Consider the following 15674-nt stretch of genomic DNA (forward strand, 5'->3'; position numbering starts at 1 on the left):
ACGCCATACCTTGCCCTCTTACCCGGCAGGTACTCGCGGAATTGAACCCTCCCTTTAAAATGTACCAGGGACTCGGGGGTGTATGCTTGGGAAAACCGGGCACTGGAACGGTCTAATAGGGGTCTCTGTTTATACAAACGGTCAAAACTGGGGTCATCTCGGGGTGGGCACGGCTCATTATCAGTATAATGTAAGAAGCGAAGTATTGCCACATTTATTTATTTTTTTAGGTTCCAGTTCAGTTCTGAAGTTGCTTTGAGGAGCCCATATATTAGAAACCCATATCAAATACCCCATTTTAGAAACTAGACCCCTCAAAGTATCCACAACAGCATTTAGAAAGTTTATGAACCCTTTAGGTGTTTCACAGAAATTTAGAGCAAAGTAGAGGTGAAATTTACATATTTTTTTTGTCAGAAACTCCCCTTTATACCATTTTTTTTATAACACAAAAGGATTTATCAGAGAAACGCAACTTAATACGTATTGCCCAGATTCTGCAGTTTTGAGAAATATCCCACATGTGGCCCTCGGGCGGTAATGGACTGAAGCACCGGCCTCCGAAGCAAAGGAGCACCTAGTGGATTTTGAGGCCTCTTTTTTTATTAGGCACCATGTCCGGTTTGAAGAGGTCTTGTGGTGCCAAAACATTGGGAACCCCCCAAAAGTGACCCCATTTTGGAAACTAGACCCCTTGATGAATCCATTGTAGTTTTCTTGGGGTGCCTGCGACTTTTTGATCAGTTTTTATTCTATTTTTAGGTGGCGTGGTGACTAAAAAACAGCAATTCTACCATTTTTTTTTATTCTTTTTTTTTTTACAGCGTGCGCTACAAATGACATATTCACTTTATTCTGCGGGGCGATACGATTACGGCGATACCAGATGTTTATAGTATTTTTTTATGTATCATGGCGTTTGCACAATAAAATAAGTTTTGTAAAAAAATCATTCACTTTTTGTGTTACCTTATTCTAAGAGCCGTAACGTTTTTTATTTTTCAATCAATAAAGCCGTGCGAGGACTTATTTTTTGCGTAACGAACTGTAGTTTCGATCAGTACCATTTTTCGGTACATGCGACTTTTTGATCTCTTTTTATTCCATTTTTTGGGAGGTGAAGTGACCAAACAATTGTGATTGTGGTACGGTTTATTATTATTTTCTTTTACGGCGTTCACCGTGCGGGATAAATAACGAAATAGTTTTGTAGTTCAGGCCGTTACGGACGCGGCGATACCAATTATGTATAGTTTATTTGTTTGTTTATATATTTTTATTAATAATAAAGGACTGATAAGGGAAAAAGGGGGATTTTTACTTTTAATACTTTTATTTTCTTATTTTTACACATCTTTTTTTAACTTTTTTTTAACTTTATTACTTTGTCCCACTAGGGGACTTGAGGGCAGGAGGCCCTGATCGCAATTCTAATACACTGCACTACATGCGTAGTGCAGTGTATCAGAGCTGTCAGCTACTCACTGACAGCAAGCATAGTGGGTCCTGACGTTGTCAGGACCCACTAGGCTTCCGTCTATGGCATAGCCGGACGCCATTGTTTGGTGTCCGGTTGCCATAGTCACCATCGCTGGCCGCTATCGTGTAGCAGGCCGGCGATGGTAGCTTAACCCCTAAAAAGCCGCAATCTCTATAGAACGCGGCTTTTAAGGGGTTAATCAGCGGGGACACAGCGATCGGTCCCCGCTGTAGGAGCTGTGACAGCTGCTGTACGAGACAGCAGCTGTCACAGCTCCTGTATGTGTCGGGAGGACGGCCGAAACGGCCGTTACTCCCGAGACGTACTATTAGGTCATGGAGCGCGAACGATACAGCTGCCATGACCTAATAGTACGTCCAGGAGCGGGAAGGGGTTAAGTGTGAAGTTAATTCATCACATTTTATTCAGGACAATCTCCCACGTGAGTTCCCGATTTCTCTCGAAAATTATATTTCCCAGTAGCGCTCTGCTATGCACAGCCAATCAATGCAGAAGGACACAGGAGGAGTTATTGCGCAGTACTGCCTGCCCTGTACTTAAAGAGGCTCTGTCACCAGATTATAAATGCCCTATCTCCTACATAATCTGATCGGCGCTGTAATGTAGATAACAGCAGTGGTTTTTATTTTGAAAAACTGTCATTTTTTAGCAAATTATGAGCAATATTAGATTTATGCTAATTAGTTTCTTAACCCCTAGGCGCACCACGACTCAACTGTACGTCCCAGCGGCCAGTGTCTTAGCGCACAAGGACGTACAGTTACTGAGTGGTTCCCGGTGCACACTGTCGGTGGCAGTGTGCACCGGGAACGGGGAGGACAGCTGTCCCCAACAGCTGACACTCCCCAGTCACCGGCATTGGACCCGTAAATGCGGTCCAATGCCGGCGATCGATGTAACCGGTGGATCTGTACAGATTACATCATTTCTGCAGATAAAGTGTAAAAAAGCATTCCGGGACTTGTAATTAGTCCCGAAACGGTTACTATAGAAACCCCCCTCCCTGCCCGATGCCCCATGTGACCGGCAATGGACCAATAGCAGTGGCCATTGCCTTGATGGGTGGGTCTGAACAGACCCACCTATCATAGTTCATTCTCAGCCGGGGGCGGGTAAAGGGGCGGGTAAAACCCCCTTCCCCGGACAGCTAACACGCCCCAGTCACTGGCATTGGACCCATAAAAGCGGTCCAATGCCGGCGATCGATGTAAATCGGCGGATCTGATCCACCGATTACATCGCTTCTGCAAATAAAGTTTCTGGACTTGAAATTAGTCCGGAAACAGTTAATATGGACCAATAGCAATGGACCAACAGTTAATATGGACCAACAGCAATGGACCAATAGCAGTGGTGATTGGTGAGTCTGTTCAGACCCACCAATCACAGTGCGTTTTTCACCCAGGGTGGGTGAAAAATACCGGACACAGGCTCTGATCTCTTAGTTGGTGAAGAGAAGTTGGAGAGATCAGAGCCTGTGTCGTGTTGTGTGCCCCACACAAAGTGAAAATCAGAATCAACCCCTAATTTCTCTCTCCCCTGTTCCTAGTGTGTGACCCCACACACCTCCCAGTATATAAGGGAGATTTACTTTATTTTTTTTCACCCAATTTGTATCCGTAGCGTTATAGCGTTAGTTGTCAGTTGGTGTCAATCCGTAGCGTCAGTTAGCGTCAATCCGTAGTGTCAGTCTCGTCACTTGTTAGTTAGTGTCAATCCGTCACTGTCAGTCCCGTCACTTGTCAGTTAGTCAGCGTTCGTGTCAGTTAGTAAGTGGTACTAAGTGTTATAAAAAAAAAATAATAATAATTATTTGTGTTTGGTGTTTTCTGTGATTTTTTAAAGAGAAAAACGTAGTGTGTCAGTGTTAGCGTTAGTTAGTGTTTAGTGTTTTAGTGTGAAAAAACGAAAAAAATCTTTGTTATACAACGTAACTTTGTTACAGCTACGTGTGTATAAACTACATATATATTTACACACAAATTAATAAAATGGCTGTGAAGCGTTACACCGCTATAGAGGCGTATGCCATGATCGCATCCGATAGGGACTCAGCGAGTGGTGAGGAACCAGAGTTCTTTCTCTCGTCCTCCTCCTCTAGTGACAGCGAGGAACCTCCTCCAAGTCGCAGGAGGGTTAGTGTCCAGGTTCTTCCTGACCCTGCCGTTCTGCCTGACCCTGGTACTGCCAGCAGTAATTGGTCACCCCCAACCAATTACACCCCCCAAATACCAGAATTTACTGCTGCGGCAGGAATTCATGTGCAGACGGAAGGACTGCCTGTAATTGGATATTTCAAATTGTTCTTTACCGACAATTTGATAGAGCTTATGGTGGACCAAACCAAACTCTACGCCCACCAATTTATAGCCGAACACACAAACTCGTTTTATGCCCAGCCCAATCGTTGGCAACCAACTAATTGTGCAGAAATGCAAAAATATTGGGGGTTAGTCCTCAACATGGCTCTCACTAAAAAGCCCAAAGGGAGATCCTACTGGTCCACGGACAATCTTTATCATTGTCCATTGTACCGCAATACAATGACCAGACCCCGCTTTGAGGCAATCCAAAAATTTCTGCACTTTAGTGACAACTCCCTATGCCCCCCCCCCCAGGATGACCCCAATTTCGACAGACTTTTTAAAATTAAGCCCCTCAAACTTTTTTTCCCAAAAGTTTCCCGAAATCTACAACCCCAACAAAGAGCTTTCAGTTGATGAATCCCTGGTGCACTTCAAGGGTAGGCTGAAGTTTCGCCAATATTTGCCCAATAAGCGCGCCAGGTACGGGATCAAGGTCTACAAGCGGTGTGAGTCTGAGACCGGATACACACATGCTTTCCGAATCTAGGAGGGGAAGGACAGGACAATACAGCCCCCAAATTGTCCCCCCGTACTGTCCACAACAGGGAAGATAGTGTGGGACCTCCTACACCCACTGTTAGTGTGCAGGGGTACAACTTGTACTTGGACAACTGGTACACATGTGTACCCATTCAAATGTCTAAAAGACAAAAAAACAAAAAACTGTGGCATGTGGGACGGTCCGAAAAAAACAGCGGCACCTTCCCAAGACCGTCATCGGCCAATCCCTGCAAATTGGAGAAAGAGGGGCATTGCTGCAGGATGGGGTCCTGAGTTTGAAATACCGGGATAAAAAAGATGTATGCATGCTGACATCTATGCATGATGCCAGCTGCACCCCTGTCCCCACAAGTGGATTCACAATGTCCACAATGAAGCCTGAGTGCATTCAGGAATATAATAAATTCATGGGGGGAGGGGGGGGGGAATGACCTGAATGACCAGGTGTTAAAACCGAATAGCGCCATGCGGAAAAGCAAAATTTGGTACAAAAAATTGTCAGTGTACCTTGTGCAGATGGCACTGTACAATTCATTTTTAATTTTCCGTAAAGCTGGCCACCCAGGTACCTACTTGGACTTCCCTGAAAATATTATAAAATTTCTATTGCTTGGAGACGAGGTGGGGGAAACATCTTCTGCTTCAAGTAGTTCTTGCCGTATCGTTCCTGGGCAGCACTTTCCAAGTGAAGTGCCTGCAAAACCAAAAAAACGACGGGCACAAAAAAGGTGCCGTGTCTGTGCAAAAAAGGGGTATCCATAAGAAAACCATATATCAGTGCGACACCTGTCCATCAAAACACGGCTCTGCATGAAGAACTGCTTCCGCATCTTCCACACCTCCCTGGATTAAAAAAAATTATACTCTTGAAACCCCCACACCTCCCTTTATCATTCTGGTTTTTAATCCATTTTTAAAATTGGACACTCTAAAAAAAAAAAACGTGTAACAAAACTAAAAACCCTCATTATACCCCTCGATGAATACCTAATACTAGAACATATGTGTATGATCTGCACAATTTTTTAGGCCTATGCTTGTGGCTAAAAATCATCCAAGTAAAAATAAGGCCTCAAAATCCTTGTGGTGCTTCTTCACTTCCAGGGACTGCTATGTGTCCAGACAACATATTTAGACCACTTTGGGGGTATTTCTAAAGTCAGAAGAAATACCCCAATAAATATTGAGGCCCTTTACTTCACTTATATGTTGTGTCTGAAAAATCTGCCCAAAAAAATGGCGCATTTGTAAAAATTTAACATTTTATTTTTCAAGCCAGAAAAACTATGGGGGTCATAAAAGTGATCACACCCCTACATAGATTTTTTGAGGGGTGCAGTTTCCAAAATGGGGTCACTTCAATGTACTGGTACCTCAGGAGCTCTGCAAACGCAACATGGCACCTGAAGACCATTCCAGCAAAATCTGTGCTACAAATTGCGCTCCTTCGTTTCTGAGCCCTGCCGTGGGTCCAAACAGCAGTTTATAATCACACATGGGGCATTGCCGTAATCGGAAGAAATTGCTTTACAAATGTTGGGGTGCTTTTTCTCCGTCATTCCTTGTAAAAATTAAAAAATTCTACGTTTTTTCAGAAAAAAAAGTAGATTTTCATCTTCAGTCTATTTCCACTAAATTCTGCAAAAAAACTGTGGTGGTCAAAATGCTCACTATACCACTAGAAAAATTCCTTGAGGGGTGTAGTTTCCAAAATTGGGTCACTTTTGGGGGGTTTCCACTGCTTTGGCACCACAAGATCTCTTCAAACCGGACATGGTGCCTAAAATATAATTAAAAAAAAAGAAGGCCCCAAAATCCACTAGGTGCTCATTTGCTTCTGATGCCTGTGCTTCAGTCTATTAGCAAACTAGGGCCACATGTGGGATATTTATAAAAATGCAGAATCTGGGCAATAAATATTGAGATGCGTTTCTCTGGTAAAACCTTATGTTTTACAGAATTTTTTTTATTAGAAATGTATTTCAGCCCAAAAAAATTCTAAAATTTCACCTCTACATTGTTTTAATTCCTGTGAAATGCCTAAAGGGTTAAGAGACTTTGAGAATGCGGTTTTGAATACTTTGAGGGGTGCAGTTTTTAAAATGGGGTGATTTATGGTGACTTTCTAATATATAAGGCCCTCAAAGTCACTTCAGAACTGAACTAGTCCCTGAAAAAATAGCCTTTTGTAATTTTCTTGAAAATGTGAGAAATTGCTGCTAAAGTTCTAATCGCTGTAACGTCCTAAAAAATTAAAAGTATATTAAAAAAATGATGCAAAAAATAAAGTAGACATATGGGAAATGTTAACTAGTAACTATTTTGTGTGGTATTACGGTCTGTTTTACAAGCAGATACAAGCAGATACACTCAAATGTTAAAAAATGCTATTTTTTGCAAATTTTCTCTAAATTTTGGTGTTTTTCACAAATAAATATTAAATTTGTCGACCAAGTTTTTTCACTATCATAAAGTACAATATGTCACGAGAAAACAATCTCAGAATCGCTTGGATAGGTAAAAGCATTCTGGAGTTATTACCACATAAAGTAACACGTCAGATTTGAAAAAATGGGCTGTGCCACAAGGCCAAAACAGGCTGCGTCCTAAAGGGGTTAATGGACAACTGGGTGTGTTTTTACTTTTTACCAACTGGGCGTTGTGGAGAGAAGTGTATGGCGCTGACCAATTAGTGACCAATCAGTGTCATACACTTCTCATTGTTCCAGCCCAGCTTCTTTCACTGCACAATCACACTGGGCTGGAACAATGACAAGTGTTTGAGGCTGATTGGTCACTGATTGGTCAGCATCATATACTTCTCTTTACAACGCCCAGTTGGTAAAAAGTAAAAACACGCCCAGTTGTCTATTAAGAAACTAATTAGCATAAATCTAAAATTGCTCATAACTTGCTCAAAAAGGATAATTTTTCAAAATAAAAACCACTGTTGTTATCTACATTACAGCGCCGATCAGATTATGTAGGACATAGGACACTTATAATCTGGTGACAGAGCCTCTTTAAGGGATGGAGCTACTGTGCAGGCGTGGTACAGAAAGGGTCTGGTGCCCGCAATGAAAAAAGGATTGTGTTTGGAGTAACTGATCTTGTAAGCTCACCTTCCACATGCAATCTGGGAAACCTCACTTCCCATTAGTTCTAGTACACGTCTTGGATTGATCTCATTGTGAACCGAGTCATGTCCTAGTTGACCGTGGTCCCCAGCTCCAAACGTAAAGAGTCCACCAGTCTAGAACAAGAAGCAGATACATTAACCTCCCTCAGAACAAGCTGGATAGCTACTTATTTCATTACCACAATTACCTTTGTTAGGACTGCCGTGTGCTCTTCCCCACAACTGATATACACAACTTTCTGGGAGCGCAAAGATTTTACATGACATGGCGATACCCGGACTGCAAAAGCAAATAAAAAGATCATAAGGTTATGAGGACTGCAAGTAAAGAGAGTGCACAATTGTTCTATATAGTTCTCATAGTTGCAGCATCTCAAATATATTAAAAGCATAAAAAACATACCCGTAAAGGGAAATACAAAACAATAAAAATCAGACTGTAGTTGTACTATTGCGGGTATTTAACTCTCTATGGCCTCACATAATTCCTTGATCGTGTAATTGGAGGCAGTCATTCACACCATAGATGCATAGCTTATCCCTGCTACAACCAGTTTCGGACATGTAACGATTTATATATTATATACATATACAAGTTCCCAGAAAAATACCTTATGTTAAAGAATTGGCAGAGCAACATAAATGTCATTAAAATGATCGTCCATGTGAATTTTCATGTAAAACATTATACTCTACCTTGTTCATCGTTCAAGCCAAGTTGCCCCGAACTGTTCTTTCCCCAGCCAAACACAGCCCCAGACAGGGACAAGGCAAAACTGTGATAACCCCCTGCTGTGACCTGAGCTAGTGGTATCCCCTCCAAGGATTTCACACGTTGTGGACTGGACTGTTGGTTAAATCCATCACCAAGACCTAGTTGTCCTTGGTTATTCTGTCCCCAAGTAAATAGTTGTACATCTGAAATAGTAAAAAAAGAGAATTTGAGTTGAGAACAAACATGGAAAGCAGCACATTTCTCCAACATATCGAGTAAGGGTAGTCCTATTTTACTAATCTCTTACACCTCACACGACGGACAAAGAGGTCGCCCATCTTGGTGCCAAAACCCACACCAGTGGCATTTACATTGTGGCTACATAAGTGAGGAATGTCCCTTGTAGTCCAGACGGCTTGTTGTTTGTTTGCCTAAGATAGGGAAATGACCGTAGTGCATTGAATCAGAACTACAGTGACCTATTGTGTTTAAAGGAACAGTGTCATCACAATTTTTTTTTTAATATGTTAAAGATGTTAGTGCTTTATTAAAAACGTTTGGATTAATTTGTGTGTTTGTGTGTTACTTTTTCTTATTTTTAAACTTTTTCTTCCCTATGGGGGCTGCCATTTTTTTTTCAATTTCTGTATGTGTCGATTAACGACACATACAGACATGGAATACGGCAGCCACAGTCCCATAGGGACTGCGAACGGGTCCCGTCCCATCCACTTCTGTGTACGCCGTCTGTGTGGGAACTGCGCATGCGCCGCTCCCACACAGTCCAATTTGAAATGCGCGCCGTCCGGCGCCATTTTCCTGTGGACCGGAAGTCGCGGCCGGGCAGTAACATTACTACTTCCGGTCGCGGTTTCCGGACTTGTGCACTTGGACCAGCGGCAGCAGACGGAGCGGACGGGCCGGAGGGAGACGCGGCGGCAGGAGCAGGTAAGAGATTTCTATGTATGTTCGTGTTTGTGTGTGTTTACTACTGTATGTAAACCTACTACACTGTGTGTTAGCTCAAAAACTGGCGACACACAGTGTAGGAGGTTAGACCGTTCAAACCCCTCGTTTATCCCGGCACTAGCCAGGATAAAGGAGGGGGGGATTCTCAGAGCTCACTAGAGCGAGTGCTTTTTTCCCAATTTTGCAGCAAAAAGCAATGTGGTTGCTTTACCACATGCAATGCTGCAATTTTGGGAATGGCTCCATCTAGTGACCAGCAATGGGAAATATTATAAATTAGAATCTAATTTATAATATTTCCTGACTCGTGAAAAAAATAAAAAAAATTTGAACAATGTTTAATCACCTACACACTAAATGTTTAATTAAAAAAAACCAAACATGTTTTCCTGGCAACACATTCCCTTTAAGCCATGTTGCATCTCACCTGTTTGCAGATGGATGTGAATCAATCCTATAGTTGTGGATATATTATGCTGTTGCCATGTGACGAGATTGCATCCCATGCCTTGATATACCGCTAATCTTCTTACTCAGAGCGCCACAACTAATTTAAAGTCGCAGTAAGCAACTATAAAACGCCATTAAACAGTTCAGCAACACAAAGTGCTCACTTTCAATATACACTAGGTAAAAATATTGCCGTATTTAGAAACTCTGGAAGTGCAGGGAAGTGGTAATAGGCAGAGGAAGCTCGGCCTCTCTGCAGCAGCGTCCTTGAGCATGGCTCTACGCACAGAGCTCCTTACATAGAAATATATATACAGAGCTCTATCCGGAGAATTGCACATAGGTATACAGCTATAGAGTCTATTCAGTTTCTCTCTGCCCCAACCTTTCTGAATCCACTAAAAAGGAGCAATATTTAAAATAAAAATAAAAAAATAACATCAAATATATTATAATTATATACACTACCGTTCAAAAGTTTAGGGTCACTTAGAAATTTCCTTATTTTTGCAAGAAAAGCTGTTTTTTTCAATGAAGATAAAATTAAATTAATCAGAAATACACTCTATACATTGTTAATGTGCTAAATGACTATTCTAGCTGCAAACGTCTGGTTTTTAATGCAATATCTACATAGGCGTATAGAGGCCCATTTCCAGCAACCATCACTCCAGTGTTCTAATGGTACATTGTGTTTGCTAACTGTGTTAGAAGGCTAATAGGTGATTACAAAACACTTGAAAACCCCTTGTGCAATTATGTTAGCACCGCTGTAAACAGTTTTGCTGTTTAGAGGAGCTATAAAACTGACCTTCCTTTGAGCTAGTTGAGAATCTGGAGAATTACATTTCTGGGTTCGATTAAACTCTCAAAATGGCTAGAAAAAGAGAGCTTTCATGTGAAACTCGACAGTCTATTCTTGTTCTTAGAAATGAAGGCTATTCCATGCGAGAAATTGCCAAGAAACTGAAGATTTCCTACAACGGTCTGTACTACTCCCTTCAGAGGACAGCACACACAGGCTCTAACCAGAGTAGAAAGAGAAGTGGGAGGCCCCGCTGCACAACTGAGCAACAAGACAAGTACATTAGAGTCTCTAGTTTGAGAAATAGACGCCTCACAGGTCCTCAACTGGCAGCTTCATTAAATAGTACCCCTGCAAAACGCCAGTGTCAACGTCTACAGTGAAGAGGCGACTCCGGGATGCTGGCCTTCAGGGCAGATTGGCAAAGAAAAAGCCATATCTGAGACTGGCTACTAAAAGGAAAAGATTAATATGGGCAAAAGCACACAGACATTGGACAGAGGAAGATTGGAAAAAAATGTTATGGACAGACGAATCGAAGGTTGAGGTGTTTGGATCACACAGAAGAACATTTGTGAGATGCAGAACAACTGAAAAGATGCTGGAAGAGTGCCTGACGCCATCTGTCAAGCATGGTGGAGGTAATGTGATGGTCTGGGGTTGCTTTGGTGCTGGTAAAGTCGGAGATTTGTACAAGGTAAAAGGGATTTTGAATAAGGAAGGCTATCACTCCATTTTGCAACGCCATGCCATACCCTGTGAACAGCGCTTGATTGGAGCCAATTTCATCCTACAACAGGACAATGACCCAAAGCACACCTCCAAATTATGCAAGAACTATTTAGGGAAGAAGCAGGCAGCTGGTATTCTATCTGTAATGGAGTGGCCAGCGCAGTCACCAGATCTCAACCCCATAGAGCTGTTGTGGGAGCAGCTTGACCGTATGGTACGCAAGAAGTGCCCATCAAGCCAATCCAACTTGTGGGAGGGGCTTCTGGAAGCATGGGGTGAAATTTCTCCCGATTACCTCAGCAAATTAACAGCTAGAATGCCAAAGGTCTGCAATGCTGTAATTGATGCAAATGGAGCATTCTTTGACGAAAGAAAAGTTTGAAGGAGAAAATTATTATTTCAAATAAAAATCATTATTTCTAACCTTGTCAATGTCTTGACTATATTTTCTAGTCATTTTGCAACTCATTTGATGAATATAAGTGTGAGTTTTCATGGAAAACACAAAATTGTCTGGGTGACCCCAAACTTTTGAACGGTAGTGTGTGTGTGTGTATATATATATATATATATATATATATATATATATATATATATATATAATTTACGTGCTCATGCAAAGGGTGTATGTAATTTTAAAACATCTTATGACAGGTCGTTGAGATTACTATACCAGAAGTCTGGCTGAGAAAGTATTACTGTTACAACTTTATCACACGTATGGGAAAATTCAAATAATATAGTACCCAGAGGATAAAATCAAACCAAACTTTATTTTTTGGCAAACTGAATAATCGAAATTTATAATGAAGTTGGTGAGCAACGTCATACCATCTGAAAGCGCCAAACAGTGCTGATTTCCACATGAGACCTGCAGTATCTTCTGCTGATTTAATTTCTTAATTAACCTAGAGAAAGTATACAAAGCAGTATTTAGTAATAGAAGTACGCTTCTACAACATTCTAAGCATCTAAAAAGAGTTAAGAGGACCTGGCAATTTTAGTAAATATGTGTATTCCCCATACAAGGGGGGGGAACGGTTTCGCCCAGTAGTCAGTTTAGTCCTAACAGGTTATTTCCAGGAGGAATAACAAAGGACTATCACAATGCAGAGTTCTAAGAAAATAAGCATCTCTTAAAAACAGACAAGTCAAACAACTGCTGGAAATCTTGGCACCTACTGGAAAAATTGTTGTTCAGATTTTGAAAGGTAGGCCAAAAAAACAAAACCAACCTATTTCCTAAAATATTGAAAAAGAAGAGAAATTTGTGGATAACAGTCGATCGCAAGTAGTTGCAGCTGCCTGCCAGCCGGATCTCCTTTAGAAATAGGATTTAAAGGGGTTGTCTTATCTGGAAAATTCTAACATCTAAGGCTTTGTTCACATCTGTGCTAGGGCTCCGTCCCGATGTTCCCTCGGAACGGAGCCCTGACAGACACAAACGGAAACCATAGGTTTCCGTTTCCATCACCATTAATTTCAATGGTGACGGATCCGGTGCCAATGGTTTTCTGTTTGTCTCTGTTGTGCGAGGGTTCCGTCGATTTGACGGAATCAATAGCGCAGTCGACTACGGTATTCATCCCGTCAAAATGACGGAACCCTTGCACAATGGAGACAAACGGAAAGCATTGACAGCGGATCCGTTACCATTGAAATCAATGGTGATGGAAACCTATGGTTTCCATTTGTGTCAGTCAGGGTCCCATTCCGACGGAAAGCTCCGACAGAACGGGACTCTGGCGCAGATGTGAACGAAGCCTAAAAGCAATGGAAAGTTTAGGAATACAAAGTGCAGAGATGTGGAACTTAAAGCTATCTTATCTGAACTGTGGCCATACCCTTAATTCTAAGCCTATTCACCTGCTATAGGTAAAATCTTGTTTTTGCCGTGATTTTTGTGAAATCGTGGCAATAACTGCAATATGGCAGAACCATGTGAATATACCCTAAAAGTATGATACATCTATTAGTAGATGATATATCATATGAGACAAGATGAATCAACAAGCCGGAATTCATAAAGGGGTCAACCCATCACTGCGGAAACATAGATATGAGATATTTACCAGTAAACTAAGCACTTTGGAAAATGATCTCTCAGTGATTGTGTTTAAGCTTCAAAAGAAGCTGCAGCAGCTCCTGAAAGAGGGATTCGGCGACGAGTTGACTGTTGTAGGGGATTTTTTTTTCTTTGTGCTGAAACACAGCGGCCAGGATGTTATTTAAAGGTCTATAGTAAATGATAAAAAAAAAAGTCTACATAGACGTTTTTTTTTTCCGTTTTAGTGGCGTTTTGGGGTCAGTAGCGTTTTTATCAAAATTAAGCATTGCTCTAGGTATGGCATTTTTCAGGCATTAGAAAAACTCTTGTACAAAATTACACGAATTAAAAAAACAACACAAAAAAACCAAACCTTGTAACACGCTTTTTCATGAAAAAAACCACCACCAAAACGACCATAAAAAAAAAAAACCTATGGGGGTCTAAATGACAAAGAGGCTGCTAAATGATGCAAAAAAACGCTAAATCCAGACTAGCTAAGATTAAAAAAAATTATAAAACACTACTTAAAAAACGCCATGTTTATATTTCACCAAAAATCGGCACTAAAATTGTGTCAGTTTACTAAAAACGGCTGCATGTAAATCCAGACTAAAAACGCTTAATACAGCTGGTGTTTTTTTACATATGTTTTAAAACCCTGTGTGTACTCGGTTTAATGGATTACTAATGTGAGAAAAAGATGTGGTTGGAGCCCTAAAATAGATCTCTTTAAGTCATCCGTTAAGCCAACAGCTACCTTCCTTGACTACCCCATTAACATGTCCGTTTGGCCCAGACAAGAGATATATTTCTATAAATGTAGGGAGAGAAGTGGATGCCAAACACATAAGGTGATGCTTATTTCTGGGGGAGAAAAAAAAAGCATTGGGCAGGCAACAATCCATTTTGGGAGACTGTAAATAGCAATAGGAAGGGGAAAGGAGGAATAGTGTTTGGTTTTATTGACAATAACATATTTAAAAAATTATAAAAACTTAATTAAATTGTCTCAATACACAGAAATATTAAAAATATCTAATGTATGTGTAAGTATTATAAGTGGACTTTAATGGGTCAAACATTAGCCCTTATAAACAAATTTTACCTAACTACTGTCACATGAGGATTACGATGTTGTTCGATATTTCGCATTATTGTTGCAGATTGTATGGAGATCTGTCACATGTATCAATAATGGCACCTAGCGTTGATTCGAGGGGCATAGTACATAGCCAGGGATGATATGACATACATGCGATGCTGGCCGCAGAGCCGCTCCAGACCACGTGGTCCGCTCCTGGCAATGTAAATAGAGCGCTGCTCTCCTGCTCCACGCTCACACCGCTCGTAGTAGATGCCGAGGCAGCGGGACGAGACAGGGCAAGTGAGCTAAGAACTGGACGACGTCAATGTGATAAAACCGTCAAGATAATACCCTCTATTAGCCAGAGCAGAAAGCCGCTGCAAAGAGCCGCTATCCCTCTGGGGAACTCGGTGCAACCATATATTATATAATTGCGCCTTGACATAAACATAATGTGAACATGCCCACAGCTTTCCCTAGCAATTACAGCGGATTGCGGTGGGTGCCAGAAGCCGGACCCTGGCATTCTCCTCGCCAACAGGGTGAGACAATACAAGACAGGGTGTTGACCTACAGCACCTATTGGGGTTGTCACCTATTTGTCCCGATTCCTGGAAGGATAGATCTGCCTAGTTATGAATTGATACTTTTCTGGCCCCATATTGATGCATTACTTGACAGATTTGCCATTCAGGAGCCTGTAACGGCTGCCATTCCCTGATGTCACTTTTGGAAAGCACCGAAGGAACAGGATTCGTTTATGACTAAGAAACGGTATACAGAATTGTAAAAAAAACTTTATCTTTTTTCATTTTTACAGGTGACTTTTTTTTTTATTACATGTCGAAATGTTTATTAAAGTGGATCAGATACCAGGATATGCTGCCAGATAGCATATTATAGGGACAGGTCCGCAGTACTAACAGCCCAAACGGTACAAAACACAAATTGTACCATTTGGTAAGTAGCGCCGACAATGGAAAACAGTCAACTCCCACCACCTCCCCCTCTTTTTTGACTGACAGCCTCCATGTATTCAGGCAGATGCAGCCATCAGTCAACGGTGAGGGCATGGTGTATTTTGTGTAAGCTGCTATGAACCAAAACCGTACAATAATTTTTGTGCTGTTTAGGCTAACAGTACTGCGGAGCTGTCTCTACACCGTATTCCAAATTATTATACACATTGGATTTAAGTGTCATAAACATTTAATTATTCGTTTTTCAATTAAACTCATGGATACAGCCATTGCTCCGCTCCTGACAAGTGTGCGCATGCGGTCAGCATGATGTGATGTGGCCGGCGCTGTACTATTGAGCGCCGACACTGAAGACAGGGAACATGGCGGGCGCACTGCAAAG

At 41.5% G+C, this 15674-nt stretch overlaps 1 protein-coding gene across 5 annotated transcripts in view; it reads right to left on the minus strand.

Annotated features, from left to right (window-relative positions):
• The window catches only part of HERC3 (HECT and RLD domain containing E3 ubiquitin protein ligase 3), a 94098-nt gene that overhangs the window by 46205 nt on the left and 32219 nt on the right, over window positions 1-15674 (minus strand). For all 5 annotated transcript variants that reach the window (XM_075860679.1, XM_075860678.1, XM_075860677.1 and 2 more), the window contains 4 exons: window positions 12010-12086; window positions 8204-8425; window positions 7696-7787; window positions 7491-7621 (listed from right to left, as the gene is read on the minus strand). In XM_075860679.1, the coding sequence (XP_075716794.1) occupies window positions 7491-7621; window positions 7696-7787; window positions 8204-8425; window positions 12010-12086 (522 nt within the window). The remainder of the gene's footprint in view (window positions 1-7490; window positions 7622-7695; window positions 7788-8203; window positions 8426-12009; window positions 12087-15674) is intronic.

This window comes from Rhinoderma darwinii, chromosome 1, assembly GCF_050947455.1.
Source record: "Rhinoderma darwinii isolate aRhiDar2 chromosome 1, aRhiDar2.hap1, whole genome shotgun sequence".
NCBI lineage: Eukaryota > Metazoa > Chordata > Amphibia > Anura > Rhinodermatidae > Rhinoderma > Rhinoderma darwinii.